The 23305-nt window shown below is 33.0% G+C and overlaps 1 protein-coding gene across 3 annotated transcripts in view; it reads right to left on the bottom strand.

Moving 5' to 3' along the window:
- Positions 1-2873: 2873 nt before the first annotated feature.
- The window catches only part of map3k7 (mitogen-activated protein kinase kinase kinase 7), a 117697-nt gene continuing 97265 nt past the window's right edge, over positions 2874-23305 (bottom strand). For all 3 annotated transcript variants that reach the window (XM_039747977.1, XM_039747978.1, XM_039747979.1), the window contains 4 exons: positions 19609-19705; positions 12993-13054; positions 11106-11221; positions 2874-6164 (listed from right to left, as the gene is read on the bottom strand). In XM_039747977.1, coding sequence (XP_039603911.1) covers positions 5984-6164; positions 11106-11221; positions 12993-13054; positions 19609-19705 — 456 coding nt within the window. In that variant the 3' untranslated portion in view covers positions 2874-5983. The remainder of the gene's footprint in view (positions 6165-11105; positions 11222-12992; positions 13055-19608; positions 19706-23305) is intronic.

Genomic DNA, 23305 nt, shown 5'->3' with positions numbered 1-23305 from the left:
GTTATGAGACTGCCTTAATAGTAGAAATGGTAGACAGGTAGACAGATACATATTTTATTTGTCCCAAAAGGCAAATCTAGCTTCTTATAGATACTTAAGAACAGCTCATATTATCTCGTTTTGTTTTAGTTCCAGCTAATAATAATCTTACATGGCATAAATGATCAAAAGATGTTACAGAATCATTTTAAGTACGTGCCACTCACCAGCAGGTAATCAGCTGCTCCTGCACATTGTACATCTGCACAAACTGATTACCATTCATAGCATTCCCATCCAATCGCTTAGTCTAAATATATACCCATGTGATGTACACATCACACATAAGACTGCAAGATAAAAAGAAAAAAAAAAATCAACCTCTAAACAATGTTTTTCATGAAGCAAATATTAACTTGATTTAGTTAAAATGTAAATATGAAAATTATTAAATGGCTAAAATGTTTTTCAGATCAATTGAATACAAGCAATTATACACACAAAAGAAACAAAGAATCAGAATTCACTTTATTGGTCAGGTACACTAATGTGTATATAAAATGATAAAATATGATATAGCATTCAAGGGCAATATAAATAAATAAATAAATAAAGATAAAGTAGGATTAAAATATCTGGGCAGTCTATTATGTAGGTTGTGGCAGGCGGCTGGTGTCCATGCCCAGCCAGGACGCCCCCGCACACTATATTCAGGGGGAGCAGCCAAGGGCAGTGCAATACCTCCCCCAAAACACTAGATGGCCACCCCCCTGGGGTGCAGCAGTGCCTCGGTTTCCCACAGGGCTCCCTGGGAATTGGAGTTGGGTGCAGCCCTGTTGGGTCCCGCCGGCACCGCCAGGGGGTGCTGTGTTTTGGACATCTAAGCCCTTGTGGGCAGCATATTCATCACACCCAGAAGTGCAGCCGGGACTCGGTGATCAAGCACCTGGAACACTTCCGGGTAAACTATAAAAGGAGCCAGCAAACACCACTCAGCGGCCAGTCAGGTGGAGGAGGACAAGGTTGCCTGGGAGGAGTGGTGGTGCCGAGAGGAAGAGAAAAGTGCTTTTGTGCTTTGTTACTGGTGTGCTTGGGACTGTGTTGTGTCTGTGGGTACGGGGAAGGCATAGCCCACAGACAAAGAAAAATAAAAGTCTATTTATTTTACATGTACCTCCCGTGTCCAGTCTGTTTCAGATCGGGCGCTATATGGCATCCATCTTACAAGGTATACATAGATACTGAGCAAAAGCTCAAAACTGATTAATAAGAATAACAGCACTTGGGGAGAAAAACGGTTTAGGTGAAATGTTGTTTTAGCTTTCACTACACAAAGACATTTGCCAGAGGAAACTTTTTGAACAGGTAATGCCCTGGCTGAGTTGGATCAGCAATGATCTTTGTGGCCCTCTTCCTTATCCTGGACTCATATTGTACTTCACTGTGTGGTAAGTTACAGCCTATGATCCTTTCACAGACTTTGATGATGCATTGCAGACTGGTCCTAGCCTGAACAGAGGCAGAACCAAACCAGACAGAAATAGATAAGTGCTAGAATTGACTCAATGATGCCTATGTACCAATATTGTTTGAGGGTGATTGAATTCCCTCAGCTGACGGAAAAGGAACACTTTCTGATGAGCTTTCTTAATAATGCATGTGATGTTATTGTTCCACTTAAGGTTTTGTGACAGCACAGTGTCCAGAAACTTAAAACGATTCTGTCATCCCAATGGCTGAGCTATTTATATCAAGTGATAGGTGAGCTGGGGACGGCTTCTTTAAGTCTATGATCATCTCCAGAGTTTTTTGAATATAAGGTACAAATTATTATGGCTACACCATAATGTCACATTTTTCCATCTCGTCTATATATGGACTTGCTATTGTTTGAAATGAGGAATATTAGTGTTATGTCATATGCAAATATACGATTTTTTGGCAGACAAATTTCCAGAGGTACGGTCATTTGTATAAAGTGAAAAAAGAAGTAGGGAAAGGACATATACCTGAGGAGCACACTTACTATGGGTTAATAGGTCAGATGTGTGTGTCCAATTGTACATACTGTTTCCTGTCTGTAATAAAGTCTGTGATCCAATGGCAGATTGAAATGGGCAGGTTGAACTGGGTCAGTTTGTTATTCAGGAGCTCTGGAATGAATGTATTGAAAGAAGAGCTAAAGTCCACAAACAAGATCCGCACCTTATGCGCTTTAAAGCTCAGACCTAAATTCACTGCATCATCCACAGACCGATTGGCTCTGTATGCAAAATGAAATGGGTGCAGGAAGTGTTTTGAAGCATTTTTGAGGTAATTCAGAATAAGGCATTCAAACATCAGTCTAATGTAAGAAAATGTAGAGTACAATCACCATGTTAAAATAGGCTTGCATTGGAAACACATATTCTTTGTGCTTTCCAAAATGCCTTATAAATGTTGAATACACTCTGTGCTATGTAACATGAAGATAAATCATGTAATATAACCTGTAAGCCACCATATTTGACTTTCCTGTAACTCAGATAAAAAACTGGCATATATTAAACTGGAATTTACACTCTATATATTATATTAGTTTTATTATAAACCTAGGGTGGCACATTGGCTGAGTGGTTAGTGCTACTATCAACCATCTTTAGAATCCTGCATTACAATCTGGATACGATTATAGCCAGTGTGTAGTTTGTATGCCTTCCCCACATTTGCTTTGGTTTTACTTTCATTTCCTAAAGACCACCATGTACTGTGCCTTGCAATGGTCTGGCCTTGTGCCTAATGCTGCTCGAATTGGTTTAGGCACTCTTTGATACAATTAGTGGGTGAAATATATTAGCCAAACCGCATATTGAAAGACACAAAATTTACAGTCAAATTATTACATAGGACAAACATTCAAGTGTTTTCGTTCCTTTATCATAATGGCCAAAGCCTTACTGATTTTCAAAATACAAATAACATACAAATTCTTTAAAATGTCAAAGGGTAAAATTACTGTAGTTTACCATAGTGCATTATAAAAATAGATCTGTTTAATTGGAAGATCGATCAATACATTTGCTAGGCAAATTTTCACTGCCCTGACTGGATGAAAGCAATCTTCTTTAACAGATTTAATCTGAAAAGAGAAAAAGACGCAGTTCCTTAAAAAAAAAAGTTAAAACAAGTTAAACAGCTAAACTGGGCTTCCTGAATTCTTTGTAAATACATTCATACACATCATAAATAAGACCTCATGGCAACAAGAAAACAACCCCTAAACAAATGGCTACAAATATTTTTTTTAAAAATCAACTATTTCAGCACTCTTGAGATTTAAATTTACAGTAAAATCTTTTTTATAAGCTTCGTGCCTTGAAGAAACAAGACAATCATGTTACCTCACATGCAATACAAACTAATATTTTTAAGAAAACACAAAACAAAAATGTTTTATGTTCTCAGATGCATGCAAAGGTACAATTTAACCAATAACAGACTGATAAAAGAAAACCATTGTCTAGGGCTATACAATACAGTATGAAAATATTCACAATATTTCAGTGCAAATTTAAACCAACCTGCCACATACCACCCTGCACAGTATATTCCAACTTACCAATTATACAGTCGTGTAGATGCTTTAATTTAAGCTTTACGCAGCTGCAGTATGAATAAATACCAGGTCAAATGCTGTAAAAACAAATGCCCATTGGAAGGGAACAAGGCCTAGTTAGCAGAATTGTGCAGAGACCAACACTACTGTCTGGTTTGCAAATAGGTTACAGCTCTTTTCATTCATCTGATCTTCTGGTTGACAGGGATGCTGATAATAAAGAAAAATAAAGTGTCCTATTATGAGGATGGCTCTAGATATTACCTCCTTTTCAAAAAATATTTAAAAATGAAGACTTTTTAAAATAATGTTGGAAAGCCATCTTTAAAAATGCAGAGTATAAATTATTGAAATTCCTACTGAAGCTATAAATAATAAAACAACAATTAGCAAAATACATTGTGGCAAAAGATAAATGTGTTTTGTTATGTGGTTCTTTAGTTATGTTAAAACCAACAACAAATGCACAAACCTAAAAAAATCTTAGACATTACATTTGAACTGTGTCTCTTCTTTAAAAGAATTGCAAACAAGATAAAGGCTCGGCTAAATGGACTTTTACTTTAAATTATTTTTAAAAAGGATGCATTCTTAAAAAGAACGCTGAAGGTATAAGTCATGACAAAAAATTAGATTTGTTTGCTTAGAGAGGCATACGTTTAATAATATTTACATCAATACCATAAAGTTTTTATTCTCTTCTCCTTTATTGTTGAAGCTATTCAAAAATGACAGCTAGAATCAATTGTTGCCTATGTAATACAACATAGTTCAGAGTTCCTGTTATATATTCAAGGTTTTCTTCAATTGTTTCTGTTTGCATGGCAATTCAAAAACATGAACAAGTGCTAACAATATGTCAATGTTTTAGATTTCCTCTCTAGGTAATCTATAAACATAATAAAACATTTTCTGGACTACTAACTATATTTCATTAAAGCTCTTATAAAGTTTATAATTTATAACAACCAAACAAAAACAAAAAGTAGTCTTGTAAGCTGAACCTCCCAGAAGTAATGGAAGACTAAAACATAGAAATTCAATTTAAATGTGAAAAAAACACTATTTGGTTCAAAGAATAAAATGAAAAAAATGGGCCAAGCCTTTATTCTCAAATTGAGGCAAGTTTTGGCAGGCATATTGACAGTTTAGCATTCATTTCAAATCTACATTCCTGAAAAGTGGTAATGACCTACATTTACTTTTACCATTGGGGATGCAGCTGAAACTTTTGAATCAACTGCCATTCAGAGTAACTTTTTGTTTTGGTACTTAACCATGCAAGCAACAACTATTTACGTTTTAGCAGCATCTAGGGTGAATTCAATATTTTGCAAACAAGTACAATCTTAAATTGGTATATACTGTCAGAACTGTTAGACTCAGCATTGGTAGTGGTAAAATATATTCTTTGACGATCAAAGCGATTTACTCACGGACAGCTGGGCCAAATTCCAATTTTCTGAGGGATGCTTGCTGTTGCATTACCATTCTTATTTCATCATTTTCACATTCACATGTTTTTTGCTACAGATGGCCTTTAAAAAATGTTTGATAAAATCTATTGTTTAGAATGTAATTATGATGGTAAAGCTGTTGTAATTAAGACTGATCAAATAAACATACTATTACTGAAATACAATTAGACAGACAACCTTGAAGACACTGGAAATAATAACCACCAAGTCTGACAGCTCTGCAGAAGCAGCAAGTTACATAGTTATGGAAGAAGGGATATTAACTGTGTGGGGAAGTCCACACTAAAGCAGCATCTGGATGTTATATAGGTAAACATTTCACTTTAAATCTTTGTGTGTGTGTAGGTATGTGTGTGTGTGTGTGTATATATATATATATATATATATATATATATATATATATATACATATACATACACACACAATGCAATGGCGACTGTGATTTTCATATTCCACTCAATATATAACAATATTACTAGAAGTCAACAAATGGAAGAAAGCAGAAGCAAGTATTTTTTTTTCTTTTTTTGTAAGGCATTAGTTAATTCTGTTTTTAAACATAACTGGCTAGCCATGATGTGCAAGAAACACACCAAGATGAAGACAAAAGCCCATTTTTCAGGTGTTTATACTGTTATGGATATGTAGCATGCTTATCACACATTAAGCTGTCGGTGTCCCTAAAGATCTTTGCCATCCAGAACTAAACCGGAAAAAGAATCAAAAACAAATAAACAAAAACCTTCTGGATTGTGAGAACACTTTACTCAAAGTGAAAAATGATATAGATTTATAGAATTCTCAAAAATGCATCAAATTCTATTTCTTAAAATAAGTCACAAAAACAAAAAAGTGATGATTTTTTTTTTTAAACTAAACAGTCTGTGAATCCGTAGAATGATGCTTGGTGTTCACGTTTTTCTTATAAACATCACGATGTTCCTTGTCTCTTCTGTTGCTGAGCTCTGATGAGATCAAGCTGTTTTTTACATTGCTGGAAATAAGTAGAAAGACTTTTATTCTCTTCCAAAAGTTTTTTGTGTTCTTGTACCAAACGTGAAGTATTCTGTTGGTCTTTTTCGTCTTGGTCTAACTCTGCAATTAGTTCATTCCTGGAAAAAAAAAGTACACTTTACAAAGTTATACTATATCAGGTGCATTGTCCAGATCTAATCCCTTCTTTGCACCAGATGTTACAAGGATGCGTGTCAGCCAGTTAGGTCATTAAGTGAATCAAACCTGGTTTGATAATGGATGCATTTTAAATCCACACAAGCTAAAATATACAACATAAGCAGTAGCCTAAAATCTGATTATACTTTCAATTAAGGGAAAAAAACTGAAATCCTTAAAATCTACTATAGTAGAAAATTATTGAAATTTTATTCTTTGATGCTTAACAGGCTAAAATCAACTCAAATTATCTCACAACCTTTACCATTGAAAAATTACATTTTATACCCAACATGCGAAAAAAGATTTTATAAAATTAATTTCATAAAAATGTACGGTGGCTCAGTTGTTTGTTACTTTACCAATTACACTGCAAATCAAGCACAAATGCAACTTGCTTTCACTTCACATTACTGTCTAGCCCTAAATAAAAAAAAACTGTTCCTACAGAGAATAGTGGAATTATAAGCATTACCTTTACATTGGGGTCTTCCTTGACTTGATATTATTCTCAACCTGACGCTATTTTAGACAATCAAGGTGAATCGGATGGATGAGCTTAATTCAGTGGGAGACTTCATTTATATAATTTTAGTGAGATGGAGGCCATGCTCTCTACAGTATATTCTCATGATCACCAGTAATGTAGCTTAACAGTGACTCAAAAATGTTTGATTTTGCCTTAAGTCGTAGGAGCAGGCTTTTGTGTATGTGAGAGTTGACAACCAATGTTCTGGAAGCACAATGCACAGATAAGACAGGTAAAACCTAATTTGTCTCCAGGGTAATTTTTTTTTTTAAAGAAGATCAATATTAGTTACATAAATATTATATTATAACGAACAACAAATCTCTCTCAAATATACACCAGAATGACTAAAAAGAGAAAATTAAGAAGAAATAAAAGCTTCTGACTTGGCAGTTACAGTCGCAGTGAGGCATTATACATCTACAAGAAACAAGTATTTTCTCTAAAACAACAAACAGGCAGAAGACACTAAGCTCATTCTCAAAACAACAAACAGGCAGAAGACGCCAAGGTCATTCTCATCCAAGGATCACAGATTTCTCAAGGTCTCAATGGCCAACTAACTTTTTAATCTCTACCTTCATTTTTTCTAATGGCAGCTTTTTCTAACCTAGTTTTACTTTTTCATCTGTTTTAGATTTGTTTAATCCTTCTCTGCCTATATACGTTACCTGTTCTCTCTTTTAAAGTTGCACACCTTGTGTCTTTAACCTTATTCACTTTTCAGAATGAAAATAACCTTTAAGTTTTTGCCCTTTGCAGATACATGCTGTCACAGCCCTAAACTAATGCCAATGAATTTTCTTAACCTGTTTTGTCCATTAAGGGTTGCATTTGTGCTGGATCCTATCACGGAAGTTTCAAGTACAAAAGCACAGGATCTCTTTGCAGTCCACTATAGGGCGCACTGCAACACAGGGCCAATTTAGAGTCACAAGTTAACCTAAGTACCTGGAGAAAAACCCATGCATATTGACGCCAGGAATAATGTGTAAAAGTCACACTGAGTAACATAAGCCACACCACTTTGCTGTTTTGGCAGAGCTACACTGATTTATGTGCCACCACATCACTGTATTAATTGCATAATAATTAAAAATATATTCCACATGAATAATATATTAAACAAAATAATTTCAGCAAAACTTCAGACAGACAATAAATCAGAAATTGGCTGAATTAACTTTCTAAATTATAAGAAATCTTTTTAATTTATGGTATTTAACATATACATAGAAATTCAAATGTTGCAATCACATAATTCTAAATGTCCTTTATTTTACTGAGTATCAAACAAGCTAAGTTAACTTCTCACCAGAGTTGTATTTAAAAGTGTCAGTTTTTATATCTGATGCAAGAAACTATCTTAACCAGTAAACATTTAATGTGTTTTTGTAAATAGTAAAGAAATTGAAAGCACTATGTTTTGTGTAATAATTTACTGTATACTTTTAGCATGTTTTTGAAAATTCTACAGTATTTTTGCTATAATGGTAGACATCTACAGTTGCATTAACCTTGCAAATGACAAATGTGCTACAAAGGAATAATTTTCATATTGTTAGGAATGTCCAATTAAATCAATATGAACAAATTATCCACTGAAGTCTTTGTTTTAAGCAAACATCATTCAAGAATATACACATATGCCAAGAGGATGTTTACAAGAAAAAAAAAAAAGCCAAATCATCTTCTAGCCATAGACTCAGTTATATGACTTTTTTTTTTTTTAACAAATATACCAGGGTGCAGCACTCAGTCACATAACAGACATGTCATTTAAATCTGTGTGCAAATGAGCTTTTTGTGGCTCCAATGGTCTGCTTAGTGCCAACCTCAGAAATGTCTAGGTGCCCACAAACACATTTAACTATCATCTATTAACTGCTGCCAAAAAACTTCCCAGAAATAGTTATGTGGATATTACTGTAAGTACCAAAATGGAAAAGGTATCAAAGGCCACTACTAAGTCAGTGCCTCAGTTCATATTGCTGAGAATCTTCTCATTAGGTACATAAAGTATCACAGCTTTTCTCTCTGAATGGCCTTTTTGTTGCCAAGTACTATCTAGCACCAGAGAAAATTAATTTAAAAATGAAAGTACATAAATTCTGCTATATATATATATACACACACACATAGATACATACATATGCACACACATATATACATATGTATTATATAGTATTATATTTCAGATATACTATGAAGTGTGAAAAAACCTATCCCATGGTCAGGGATGTCAAACTGAACACCCATGGGTTGGATCCAGCCCTTGGACCTTTTTCAAGTGGCCCATGTCATCCATATGCAAAACATTTTATATACAGTCCAAAATGTTGGCCAGTTGGCTTTCTCAAAAGACCTCCTTTAACATTCAATTCATATACATCTATACGGATACATATTCGCATCTATTCGGATCATATCTGAATATAATTTGGCTGGATTCAATTTACACCTGGAAAAGTGCATCTCCAGTGTTTACTTAAGTTTATCTGTAACACACAGCACACCACAACTACTAAACTGTAGTTACAATGGAAATGAACCGCTTGTAATGACCCAACAGAAAATTGTGAAAATAAGGTGACATGTCACACTGCCATAAAGAACTTTAGTGTTTTACCATTATGACAAAGATATCACAATCTCAAGAAGGAGGCAGATAGATAAGACAGACAGATAGATAGATAGATGCCACTCTGCTCACTTTTTAAAGCTACACAGGCATCAGGGCTGCCCACCCTTTCACAGTGCTGAGATGTCTTTACAATCTGTGATGGTGAAAATAGATTTCAGCATATCAGGCTTACGAACTTGTTGCTGATGTCAAATGTATTCACAATACTAAAGTTATTTCTAACTGTAAAAATCCTGGTCAGCCTGTAGTGATTCAGGAATACAATGGTATTGCTCAGTTAGCTTTGCCATGCACTATTGCTATTATCAAATTAATTTAACGAAAGGTTGTGCAGTGCACTTACAATAAAATAATTCAAAATTACCTCTGCATACAACTATAACTCACCAACATTTAACAAGTTTAGTAATTCTGTAGATTGAAAGCTCTGCACTGCAAAATATACGTTTTGATCAAATAGCCGACAGTTTCGTGAAAAAGAAATAAAAAGGATTTATACAGTTTTGATCATTTTTGTGTGCAGTTAAAAAAAAAAAACCTGTTGTACAATTAAAAAAATATTTAAAACAAATAAATGCTGGTATTGCCAGTCTCAATTAATTGTTTCAATGTAAAAGAATATTTTATAGAAAAATGTGATATTTCCATTGACTCACAATGATGCTGACTGAAAATACAGAATGTCTGTAAAAATAACATAAAAGAAAAATTTTAGAATCCATTTATTATTATACATTTCTGATAAACCTCATTTGTTTTTTTTTTACCGAATATCCCAAAATTAAAATACTCTGACACTTAACAATCTGCAACCTTTAATTGACTGGATCTATAAATAAAAAAAACACCATAACAAATTGCTTATTAATATTTAATTGAAAATAATGGCTACTAAGCCAGTATAATCAGCTTAGCCAAATACTGGTCTTTAACTGTTCCAGTTGAATATAATAGTAGTACAAACAAAGGAATTTTAAGTGTTTACTGTTTATATCCATATAGTAAATGCAGTATACTGCTCATAATCATGACTGTTTTTTTGATCACTGCATGATTGGAACTCTCTCTTAATTATCTATTTAATTATGTTTACATTTCTTTACTTTTGCAGCAGCTCTCAAACTCAGTCCTTTGCCGATTCCTCGTGGCTACAAATATTTGTTCCCACAAACTTCACAACACTAAATGCTGCAATAACTTTAGTGTCAGCCCTACCAACACACTCTTAGTAAATAATGGAGAATGAAAACTGTAAAAACGAAGTTAAAAAAAAGAAAACTAAATGACACTTATGAAACATACATGAATGTTTGGTACATTCTATTTATATATAAAAAAAATCAAACTTAGTTTAATAATTTAATAATTCCACATTAACCAAAAAATAATAGCTTGCTTTGTTAATGTAGAAATTCAATTTAAAAAAATGAACTTGATTGAATTGAATATATAAAGTGTTATTTTTTTGCCCCTCAATAAAGTTGAGTTTGACTACCCTGTCATGGGTGACTATATTCACTTTTTCAAACATGACAGCAAAAATATATTTTACATGCATTTTCCCATTTATTTGATTTCTTCAAATTTTAGAAGCACTCCGAAGTAAAGAATGGCATATTATTGGTCCTCAAACACAAACATATAATTGACATGAAACAAATTTTAGATAAAATAATCATAATAATACACATATATGATCATACATACTTTCTCTGAAGCAGTAATGCAATTTCCGTCTGTACTTTCAGGTATTCTTGAGCCATTTTACAGTGTTGTTCAAACACTGCCATAGATTCTTTGGAGTTTGGACAAGGAGCAAGTGGCTGAAAATAAACCCACATGTTTTTATTAATTAATACTGCAGACTAGAGTCTTCTGTTCTATTATGAACATATATTTATATCAGCAAGCAACCTTTTAAAAATAACATTCAAGTGTCAAAATGTGTCAGCAGCTTTGCCAAAGAAGAGCTATATTTACATATTGAATTTTATATAGCATCATTTCTCAATTTACAATAATCTGAACTTAATTAAATTAATATTCTCAAATTTCAATGCCCTTGAAAAATATTTTTGTGCAGTGTAATTTGCAACAGTCCTCTGACTGAGAATTTTAAAATAAACTTAAATATGGAGACAAACAGTTCCAAAAAGCTGGTACTCATATTGCTGGATTTGTCACATCAAGGGAAATAGTTATAATTTCTAATTTGTTTAATATCAGGTGTTATATTTAATATTACCTCAATCACTCATACTAACTACTGGATAGACCAGAATATGACCAACCTAAAAATTATACAGTAATGGAGCATGAACAGAACCTTATATAATACTTATTTTCCATACAAATTTACAAGATTGAATTTATATAGTATTTAATGATAGTATTAACCCCATCATTTCAAACTTTTAACATGCAAAGAATGAATTTCATTGTTATTCTGACACAAAATTTGTGATTTATCAAAATGTAGTATACAAATAAACATAACATCAAAGGTTACATTTGAACATGACCTAATACAAGTTCAATTCTTGGGATACTTAATCAGTACCTGACTTCAATACATTTGTCTTATCACTACCAAAACACATTAATGGTTTCCAATAAAATAAAAAATCACATTACAGAAAATAAATAGTTGGTCAAATAAGCACAGTAGAAATATATATATATATATAAAAATATAAATATATGAATAATCTATGCTTATATTGGAATTCAACTTCAAACTAAGTTTCTTCTGTCTCTGATCTAAAATGTGCTCCAAATATCAGCTTCTTAGTATTGTATCAATAATATAGTGAACGTCTATAAGTATAACGGTAGAATATCTTCCCTGTGTGGTATATTATTTTATGTAGGCAGTATACTGTGTACAGGGGGTTAATTTGAATAAGTAAACAGAAAATCTGACTGTAGTTTGAGAAAACATTTATGAAGATAATAAAAAGCTGGTAAAGTCTGCAGATGATAATAAACTACATGGAATGGCAATCTTCTATCCAGCACAATAATCATATGCAAAAATGGAGATTAAGAGATGATGTGATTGAAGTGTTCTAACTTATGAAAGAAATTGGAAAGATGGATCATAGTTGTTAGTTTAAAATGAGTTACTGAACAAGAAAACAGTTATATAAATGAAAACTGGTTAAGAGCAAACTTTTCACAAATGTTAAAACCACAGAATAGCAGCTACCTGGAATAAGTATTGTGCTAGAGAGTGGTACTTTGAGGATTCAGCTTGATATTATTTTGCAAAAGTTTTCTGAATTAAGATTGAAAGACTAGGCAGAGGTGACTGGCCTATTTTCATCATCATTGTTCTGATGTTCTAATGGATTGTGTGGCAGAATTCTGAAATGGTTTACTTGATATTTATTAAAGTACTTTCAGCACCAGGTAGAATTTGTCAAGATTAATGTAGTGTAAAATATTTTGCTGCTATAAGCATAAAGGTATAGAAGTGTATCTTATGTACTTATCTAAAATAAAAAGGTTAAAACTCAATCAGTACAAATTTTTTAATGTGTAGAATTAAGGCAAAAAGCACATTCTTCTTAAAAATTAAAACATACAAAATACCTGTAATTGGTGATCCAGTGTGAGATATGCCATAGGAATAGAATTATCAGAACCATTAGTATCTGAGGGGAAAAAGATACAGATGAAGAAAATTCACTTTATATTTCAAAAATAACATGCAAGACTAACATCATTTCATAATTAAATGTGCAATGTAACATTTTTTTAACACAAGTTAATAATTACAATATAAAACTAAACCACCACACTGACTTTAATTAGGCCTTCTAAAAACATTTAGACCTTCAACATTCATTAAAAATACATAACATAGACACTATTCATATAAAAGTAAAAAAAGGAATCAAGGAAAAATTAGGCATGAAAAAGTACAATTATACTAAATTTGAAAGGGAAAAAATTTTTTTTTTGATAGCTTTATAAACTGTAATATTTATGTCACAAAGTACTCTTTAGCCAAAGATATTTTTATGCATGCTACATCACTGATGTATGTAAGTTTCCCTAGTCTTTCTGTCCATTCAAATACTTTATCGATCAGGCCAGTAAAGGAAATATTTCTACTCTGTAAAACAGCAACAGTTCAGGTTCAGTTTAGGGCAACATGGTTAAAGCCTAGGATTGTGGTTGCACTAATATTGGCACTGTGAAGAATTGGTTGTGTACAAACTATTATTACTTTTAAAAATAATAAAAAAAATCAATAAAGAAAAAACTAAAATCCTGCACAATTACATTTGTTCTTAAAGAGCAGTAACTTCTAATCAAATTATTTTTAAGGCACAATGCTACAAGCTTTTGGGTGCATTTCGTAATTACCTAAATTTCCTTCAGATTAAGAAAATTTACAATTATTTTAAAAGCATCACTTATTGTTTGCCATACTTGTATATCACAATAATTACTATTTTGTCTTCTTTTTTAATTGGTTCTAAAGAAAGGAAAAAAGATTCTCAAGCCATCTCAAGTTCAAGTTAAACTTTATTGTAATGTGCGCAAAATACAATGGAATTACTTTGTTTCTCCAGACTAGTATCAACAGTACAATACCAGCAATAAATAATTAATTCAGCACCATACATTAAATACTGCACCAGAGGACAGATGGAAAACACCCACCCATGAATTTGTCTGTATAAGTGGCAATATAGCAGTGTTCTAACCTGTAACTCTGCAGGATGGCTGAGGTCTTTAGTATTACTGTTTGCCTTTCTATAGGCAAGGAATGTCATGTGTGTACTGAACAGATGGAGGATGTGTGCTTTATTCCATGCAAATATTATCAACCTTTGAAGTAATTTGTGGTCCTGTACTGAACTGGTGCCGGATTAAAATTTTGGAAATTAATCATCCCAAACACGCATATACTTGATATCACAATTCTGATCTATTAACTTACGTTAAAGATCTATAAGTCATGTTCAGATCTCAGTGGAAAACATTAGAAATCAAATTCAGTTTTTCAAATCTAAATATCTAATTAAAATAATGCTTAAATTTGTGTAACTGCACAATGAATACCATAATAATCACGCTTTACACCTGCTCTCATAGAACCCATTGCTAGTTTGACAATTTATTTGTATTTCGACAAAATGAGCTTGAGCTAACTGCAAAACTTCACTACTGAATTTATTTCTTTTGGGTTAATTCAGCTTGTTATTCTAGAGTGCAGTACAACAAAAACTACTTAGAGAGTTAAAATATATACATATTTTGTTTGTGTATGTTTTAGTGTATGCTTATTTGCATCTGTGCATTTGCATTTCATTTTTCTTTTTAATTATAAATGAATAAATGTGACTGCAGACCAGTGAATTTGGACTTTTGATGCCACCATGGAAAGGCAATACAGGTGGCAAAATTTAAAGTAAAGGTGCCAAAGTATGTTGAATTAAGGGATACTGGGTAAAGTGGTAATCCATGTTTATTTGTTTAGAGGTAAACATTAATGAGAACTTAAACCACAGGCAAAGAGAAAAAGCTGGATTTAGAAGATTGTGCAGTATTTGGGAAAGTAACTCTTTAAAATCGGGACAGTGTCTTGTGTTATCTATATGTTGATTGTTTGTAAATCTATATGTTTCTGTGTTTTGTTCATTTAATAAATCTTTCGACAGGTAAAAGAGCTGTGCCTGAGTGTGTTATTTTGGGTGTAGAGTCTAAAACAGGTGTCAAAGTTACATGATTTAAAGTCAGATTCTAATGTTTTCTTATTTATATTAAACATTCAATGTAAGAGTCATTTAATGTGGCGATTGGGTGTTGGGATAACATTACAGCAGGATCATTTTACATTTTTATCTTTCTGCTTGTATATCAGAATACTCATTTACCAAGGTGAATCTTAGCCTTGGCAAACCTTGCCTTCCAACACGTGTATTAACCTTGTTTAATTAAAGTTTATAAACTTATCATTGTTTTTATACTTCTGATTTTATCAACAGAATTTACTTTGATAGCTGCAACACACATACTTTTTACTGTTAAAAACTCATTGTTAAAACAACGCTCTCATAATTCAGGCTTATTTTTAATGTAATTAAAATCCTAAAATGCAACTTATTTTTTAATACATAAATATATTTTGAAGAAATGTCAGAAATTAAACTCAGCAATTGCAAGTTCCAGGTATAATCAAATGTGGATATGATAAAAATAATGTGTAGCATAGCCCTTCTGTCAAACATAATAGGGAGCAGGTAAACAAAAACTTTCCATACTCCTGTCATATCCTGTGACAGAATAAAAAGTTAAAAAAAAAATCTGTAAGAATGTATTTGAAGATTTGTACAGTACATTTGAATACATTTACACATATATTTTTTATCCATGTACATATGGCAAGATGTATTGTGTTTTATTACTACATATTTTATGTGTTATTAGGCTTGTATGATGAACCACTTTTCTTAGAAGAATTCACTTTATCTGCCTCAATATACACAACTTGTAATTAGAGAACCACATGGAGTTCGTTTTGCTGCGAGTTCAGCAAAATAGTGGAAATGTTCAGGAACTTTGTCTAAACCCAGAAAAATGCATTGAAGGAAATGGTGAAGGAGGAACTGAACTAATTTCGAACATATCATAATGGTACAATAGTCTTTTAAATATCCCTGCACTGTGCAGACCCTCTGTACTGTTTACTTCCATTAGAAAGATAGCCTATAATGCAAAGAATAAGATTTATACACTCAGGGGAGCTGTAGCTATCTACTATATAGCAAGGAGCATAACATGCTTAATCCAGTAGTGAAAATACAACATACAATGAATCTATACAGAGCAAGAAAGCATTTTCATAATAGTCTCATTATGATTAGCTGATGTACCAGTGAAATAAAAATACTGCTGTTTTTTTTTTTTTTTAAACACATGCAAGGGTGGAAATTGGGCTGGAGTAGTGACATCACACATGGAGTATGCTTATAGGGTGCATGTGTAAATGTTCTGTGTATGGCTGCTACAGTGCTGCTATGTCTCGCTGGCCTCATGAGGTGCTGGGAAAAACGTTTGTCTAAGCCCACAGCACAGTGAATTTCCAGGAAAATATTTGATAACAAGCTCATTAGCAAACACAACACATTCGCTTTGAAAAGAGCTTTTGCAAATTTCACTGACTGACACTATTTATGATCCAACACATATTTTAAAAATATTTTCCTCATATGACTAATTTGAAAATGCACTATTATTTCATCTAGGCACTGCTCTAGGCAACTCATGCATGTGGCAGTTTAATGTGTACTTAAAAATTATAAGATCTGACCAGTCATGGATGGCCTTCTTAGCCCCATATATACACTGTAAAAGTTCTCTTCAAGTGAAAAATACACAGAACAACCAAATCCAGAAAAAAAGAACATGCTTAAATTCTACTGCTTTCATTGAACCTGCCAGTAATACTACTGACTAGTCTGGATATAAAATTTTACAGTTTGTGGTTTGCATCCAGTCTGCTTATATTTTTGCTATCATTGTTGGTTTGACATACATACCAAGTTGCCTAACATGAACTAATAAACTTGCCTATATAATTTTTTGTTTTTGTGATCAATTTTTTTTTATTATGGAGGCATAAACAAGTCTGTTATCAAGCACACAGATACAACAAACCAGATACTATATGACATTCTTCAGTACACTACACAAACCCATATCATTTATGTGGCTATTTGGAACCTTTGTCAATTTTTATGCAGTTTTTCTATGTGTAATCCACACAAATGAAAGATATGGCAGCAAATTCTATACATGAAAAAGATCATTACATGAATAAATCATTAAGAAACTTGCAATTGAGCACCATATCCCTTCTGTATATGGTTTCATGAAGAATCGGGTTACCTTACTTATTATAGTGTTTGTACTACACCATGTTCTATACAAAAATATGATCAAAGCACTCCATCTTTTGCATTCTAAAGTTAAATACTACATGTACAGTAGCTGTGTTTACCAAAAATTACCAAAGATCAGCAGCTCTGGTTTGCAAAATGGGATTCAGCAATAGCTTGCATTGAAATGAGTCCACAGACAAAATATCTTTGTTTAAAAACTTTAGCAAAAATTCAGAGTAAAACAGTTCACACAAAATAACGAAAAGATTGGTATAGCAAGAAAAGAAAAGTTCTATTTAAGACTTGTATCTTGTTTGTTTCTTTAAGTTCTCATATATGGCTGAACCATTTCTAAATGGTCAGAAAACTGTATGCCTATTCCATTTTCATGCTGTAAACGGGTCTTTCAGTCCCTGCAAGTGCTTGGACCTATTCTAAACAACAACTGACTTAATTAACACACTGTATCTTAGTTACAGCAAGAAAGTTCTCTCTCTTATTAACTTAAAGGGGGTTAAAAGGCTATAACCATTGTCTATGACTAATATGAATTTAACTTAAAGCATCAACTTTCTAAGATTGGCTCTTACACTATATGTTGTTCTACAGGGCATTGTAGCAGCACAGTTATGGCTGGATACTTATTTGAAAAAATATACTCATTTTTACTTCAGTGCATATGAAATGCACTTGCATTTATCAATGAAAAGTTTGTCAATTATTTAATGTATTGCCTCATTGAGTTAAAACATTAGGTGAGGTTTAACTATTTGTACTTTAAAAATGCAAAGACATATATTCTATTGATAAATGGAAAAACTACGGACAGTAGTAAGACACTGTCATAGTTTAACTTAAACAGTTTAAACATTATTTATGCTGAATATACATGCAATTCAAAAACATTATCTTTGATCCTGATGTATCTTTGAATTATTACAGGACAATCTAAGGCCTGTTTTCTCCAACTAATAAATACAGGATAAGTGAAACCTTTCTCTTGACTCAAAATATAGAAAAGTTAGATAATGCAATGAAATTTCAAGAAGAACCAATTACTGTTTTATTCGAGGGCATTTCAAATCACTTCATCTGTTGCATAGTTAATTCAAAATGATACCACACAGATCTTTTCTACACTATTTTAGATGAAAGTTCATTAATTATAGGCCCCCAAAAAGGCATCAGCCTGCTAATGAAAGGAATGCATTGTCAGCACTAGCATAAGATAAACTTACTGTATTACAGTAAAAACCTAAATATTATAACAAAATTGTCTATTATTTTTCTTAAATAAGACTCCAACAATCACCTTATCAGCTGCTAATAAAGGTAAACCTTAAACTTTATTGCACTCGGGGGGAAAAAAATAAACAGAAATCTAATTAAGAAAGGATGAACCATTGACAAATGTCTAGGTGCAATGCAACAGTTGCAGAAAATGTGTTACAGGAAATAATAGGCATTTGTGGATAATCAATTAAGGAGACTACATTCAACCTACTAGCACTTTAGGAATTGAGAGAGAAGATCTTTCACGCTTCAAATTTTAATGCATATTAGAGCATATCATGAACAGTACAAATTCTGACAATTTCACAAAGCAAGGTGCAGCCAAGATAACAGATGTGCAAACCGAATTGTGAAATGAAGACAATGTAACAAATTCTTCATTCTTTTGTTTTTTGCACCCTTGGCTACCAACCACTTCAGTGAAATTGGAGATGTCTGCCGGCATAGTAAAACACATTGCATTATTGGCATTAAATAGTTATTTAGGGGCACAACTACAGAGGAGTAAAGATTATCACATATCACCCTCACAATCTTTAAAAAAGTGCTCTCAATCATTCATCTCAGTTTGAAGAAAATAAAACAAATTCACTACAGTGCATAAAAACACTGCAAACACCATTGACTCAGAGACTTGAAAGGAAACCCACTTGCAACACAATCTAGTAACACTTTCCTTCAGTAAAAGTTATTAGGCAAAGAGTAAGAGGCATTCCATTTAATCTTGTAGTACAAGCAAAAGAAATAGAAACTAGAATCTCATATACAAGATACTTTACTGAGGAACCCTATTGAAGAATTTTGCATCAATAACTAAACTTAAAAAAAAAAAACTGAAAGCAGAGATAAAAATATTAACCACTTGCCAATTATTATGTTATTAAAAAACACAAAGCTATCAATTACTGCCCCTTCATTGAATATAACCAACAGAGTAAAAGTTTGCATTTAGATAAAGGAATAAGTACTACCAAATAAACACACTGGGCTAAACCATCATGTTCCATAATTATATGTACCTGATGACTCATCAGGAAAACCAATGTTCCTCACAGTTTTTTCTGAGGTAATCATCCTTACACTTGGACTTGAAGACCTACTGCTGCTTCTGCTTCCCTGTAAGAAAATAAACATTGAGAATACATAAACCACACAATAATCATCATAAACACCATTGCAAAAATACTGCTAAAATCCATTGGAAATCCAGAAATGGAAAAATGAGCATTCAGTATACATTCTTTAACACATACTAAGCAAAGTTGTTGGCAAAAAGCTATCTTTAATACAGATAAATCAGAACTGTACATGATTTTATGTAATCCATAATTATCCACTTGAGATAAGTAAAGCATAAGAACGCATAGTATACACCAACTTCTAGAGATACCATAAATTTTTTTTTTCTGATTGTACTGCTTTATGAAAAGAAGGAGCACACCATCGCTACTATGTCAATAATCAACAGTGATTTGCTTCAAATAGCATCCTCCAGGAGGCCCTCTCTTGGAGCAGTTTTAGCCACAGGCTTTTCCCATAATGGTGTGCTAAGCACCACCTCTGGGGGTCTTTTCTGCCCAGTGCTATTAGGCAATTGCTGCCTCCTGATGTAATCAAGTTCATTTTCAAATATCTGCACAACATATATTTTTTTATTTATTCATTTATCAGTTGATTGATTGATTGGCTGTATTATTTGTTTTATAATTCTGGATCCTTGTTTTTATATCTCTGCTGCTGTATGCATCTGAATTCCCCCATGGGTTTAATAAAGTTTATCTAATCTAATCTAATGGTGATTTAAACAACAAGATTGATGTGTCCCACGTCACAAGAAAGGCTCATAAGAAGTACTTGTAAGATTAAGAAAAAACTGTGAAAGAACCTTTACAAATTGGTGTAGACTACATGTTCATATGATACTTAGTAACTGATTAATACATTTTTGAAAGTATTGGACTCTTTAAAATCACCCTGTATAACTAAAACCATACCCCCGGAAACAATTCTTGTTTGGAAGAAACAGGGAGATTTTAATTTCAAACCATCTGATCTGATAAATTTTATTGTTTACTGCACAAGTGTTTAATTGAACCACGTAATGTGGTGAAAGGGGTCTGTTATTCAGGATTTAAAATTACCAGTGAAACAATAAATAAATAAATATAATTAATTTTCAGCTGTAGTCATACAGAGTATATACCCATTTGTTTAATATAAAATCTGTGTGCCTTTAGTATGAATGCAGGAATGAAAGAGCTACAACAGAATTTGGGTCAAACAAGCAAAATACCCACAATATCCACAAAATGCAAAAAAGGTACAGAAGGAAAAAAAAACTCAACAAGAATATAAAAGAACTTTGATTTAAGGACAATGTAATTGACATTGCATGTAATTGCACTAGTAAGAGAGTAAAACCTACACAGAATTAGACTCAGAATGTGTGATGCTCTATGCCCTCTATAATGTTTGTGACAAAGACATTTTTAATTGATTGCCCTGAAATCGGTAGATCATGTATATAAAAAGTGTAATTTATACATGGTGTGACCAAAATGTTTGCAAATACCCTTAAAGTCTGCAATGTGCATTTTAATCACTTCTGAAGTGCTTGCTGCAGTTTTAAATTGTGAAGAGAGGAGTAAATCAAAGAAAAATATGTCTTTGTTCCAAACATTATTGAGGGCACTGTATAACCAATAATGAGCATCTTCTGACTCTGCCCTTGATTCTGGTTCCATTGGAAATTACTGTTACTTTTTCTACCAGAAGTACGTGGAGTACTGGTAGATCCGAATTCCTTTATCTTTCTCTTTGGAGTTACCTTATATAGAAACAAAATGATTGGTTTAATGTAATTTCCTTTATTTTGATAGCCTGACATAATATTGTTCATTAAGAATAAACTAGTACCCTCTACCTGAAAATGTATGTGTGAATTTAGAAAGTAATTCAGGCCACTTTACTTTCTGCACTTTATTGTATAGTTGCAAATTTATTTTTAAATAGCTAGATATGTTATTTTTACTTGTCAATCTATACTCAATAACCCATAATGATAAAGTTAAACATGCTTTCACAAAGGTTTGAAAATTTATTAAAAGGAAATCTGTCATTTATATACTTTAAGTATTTGGGCCCTTTGCTGTGGCACTCCAAATTGTGGTCAGGTGAATCCTGCTTGCTTTAGGTACCTACAAGATGGACTCCAATCAAGTCTTAGACACATCTGTGGCAAACAGAATTAATTGGATAAAGTTTATAAGGTCATACAATTCATGCTGTGTGTCAGGGCAAAAACCAAGCGATGAAGTCCAAGTTTTTCTCTTTAGATCTCTGCAATCAATTTGTGTTAAGTGATAAAACAGACGAAGGGTATGAAACAAATTCTAAAACTTTGAGTTTCCACAGGAACAAAATAGCCTCAATAATAGTGAAACTGTGGAACTACCTGGACTGTCATTAGAGTTAACCGTCTGGTCAAACTGAGCAAACTAGCAAGAAAAGCCTTGGTCAGATTTAGTGGTCAAGGACCCAAAGAATACCTTAACAGATGTTCAGAAACTCTCTGCTAAGATGGGACAACCTGTCAGAAGGATTCTCAACTCAGTAGCACTGCATCAGTCATATGTTTATGGAAGAGTGACTAGCCAGATTCCACTCTTGAGTAAAAGGGATATGACAGCTTAAAGGGACTTTGAGAGCATGAAGGAAAAGATTTTCTAGTCTGATGAGATAGAAATTGAACATTTTGGGCAGAATTCCAAGCATTATGTCTGGCAATAACCAGGCACTGCTTATCACCCTAAAATACCATTCCTACAACGAAACATGGCGGTGATAGCATCATGCTTGGGGATGCTTCTCAGCGACAGGGATAGGGAGACCTGGTCAGAATTGAGGGAAGAAGGCGAGCCCAAGTCATGATGCTCAGTTGTGATTTGATTCCACCACTCCTCCAGCAAAATTACACTCCTCTTTTTCACACATTGTTCTCCTCGTCTGACTCCATGTACTGTACAAAGATTTACCGATTTGGTGAAAAAGTCATTAGGTGAGTGTTGTCTTTCTGAGGGGCCCCTGCTGCATGACCAGGTTACACAGCACATCCATCTCTCAGGTCTAGTCATCCAATATGACCAGATTTTTAGCTTTGGTCAACTAGTTCTTTGTACCATCATTTTTAGAATAGTTTAAGAAATTGACAAAGGCAAAATAAAAAATACGATGAAGATAAATTTTATATTTTATTACTAATAATTGTTAAGTATTTATCATTTATTTTAGATTTATTAATAATAATGAGCAATGTTAATGGTCTATAATGCCCAAAGTTTAGTAACCTTCATCGTTCCTTTAAAAATAAATACAGGACTAGGCTGAAGCTAGAAGCAGAACTGTGCTTAAAGTTATGAAAACTGGAATGCAACACTGACAGTAATGACCCTATAAAACATAAAGGCACTCAACCTTCACAGTAGACTTGGAGTAATTTTTTCTATTCTTTTTCTCTTTCCTTAATTTTACTCCTTGTCAAACCATGCCGCTTCTAAACTAAAAAAAGAAAATCCTTAAAAAATAATTTGATGCGCATAAGAAAAGCTAAAAAAAAAAAAAACACACAACCACACAATAAACTATCAGTAATCAGAGTATTAGGCAGAGTGGTCAGAGATAAGAAGCATTCCTTTGAGTTAGGCCTTTTGAGAATTC

The sequence above is a fragment of the Polypterus senegalus genome, chromosome 3, assembly GCF_016835505.1.
Source record: "Polypterus senegalus isolate Bchr_013 chromosome 3, ASM1683550v1, whole genome shotgun sequence".
NCBI lineage: Eukaryota > Metazoa > Chordata > Cladistia > Polypteriformes > Polypteridae > Polypterus > Polypterus senegalus.
The sequence above is the reverse complement of the archived record's forward strand: the minus strand, read 5'-3'. Positions and strand labels throughout refer to the sequence as shown.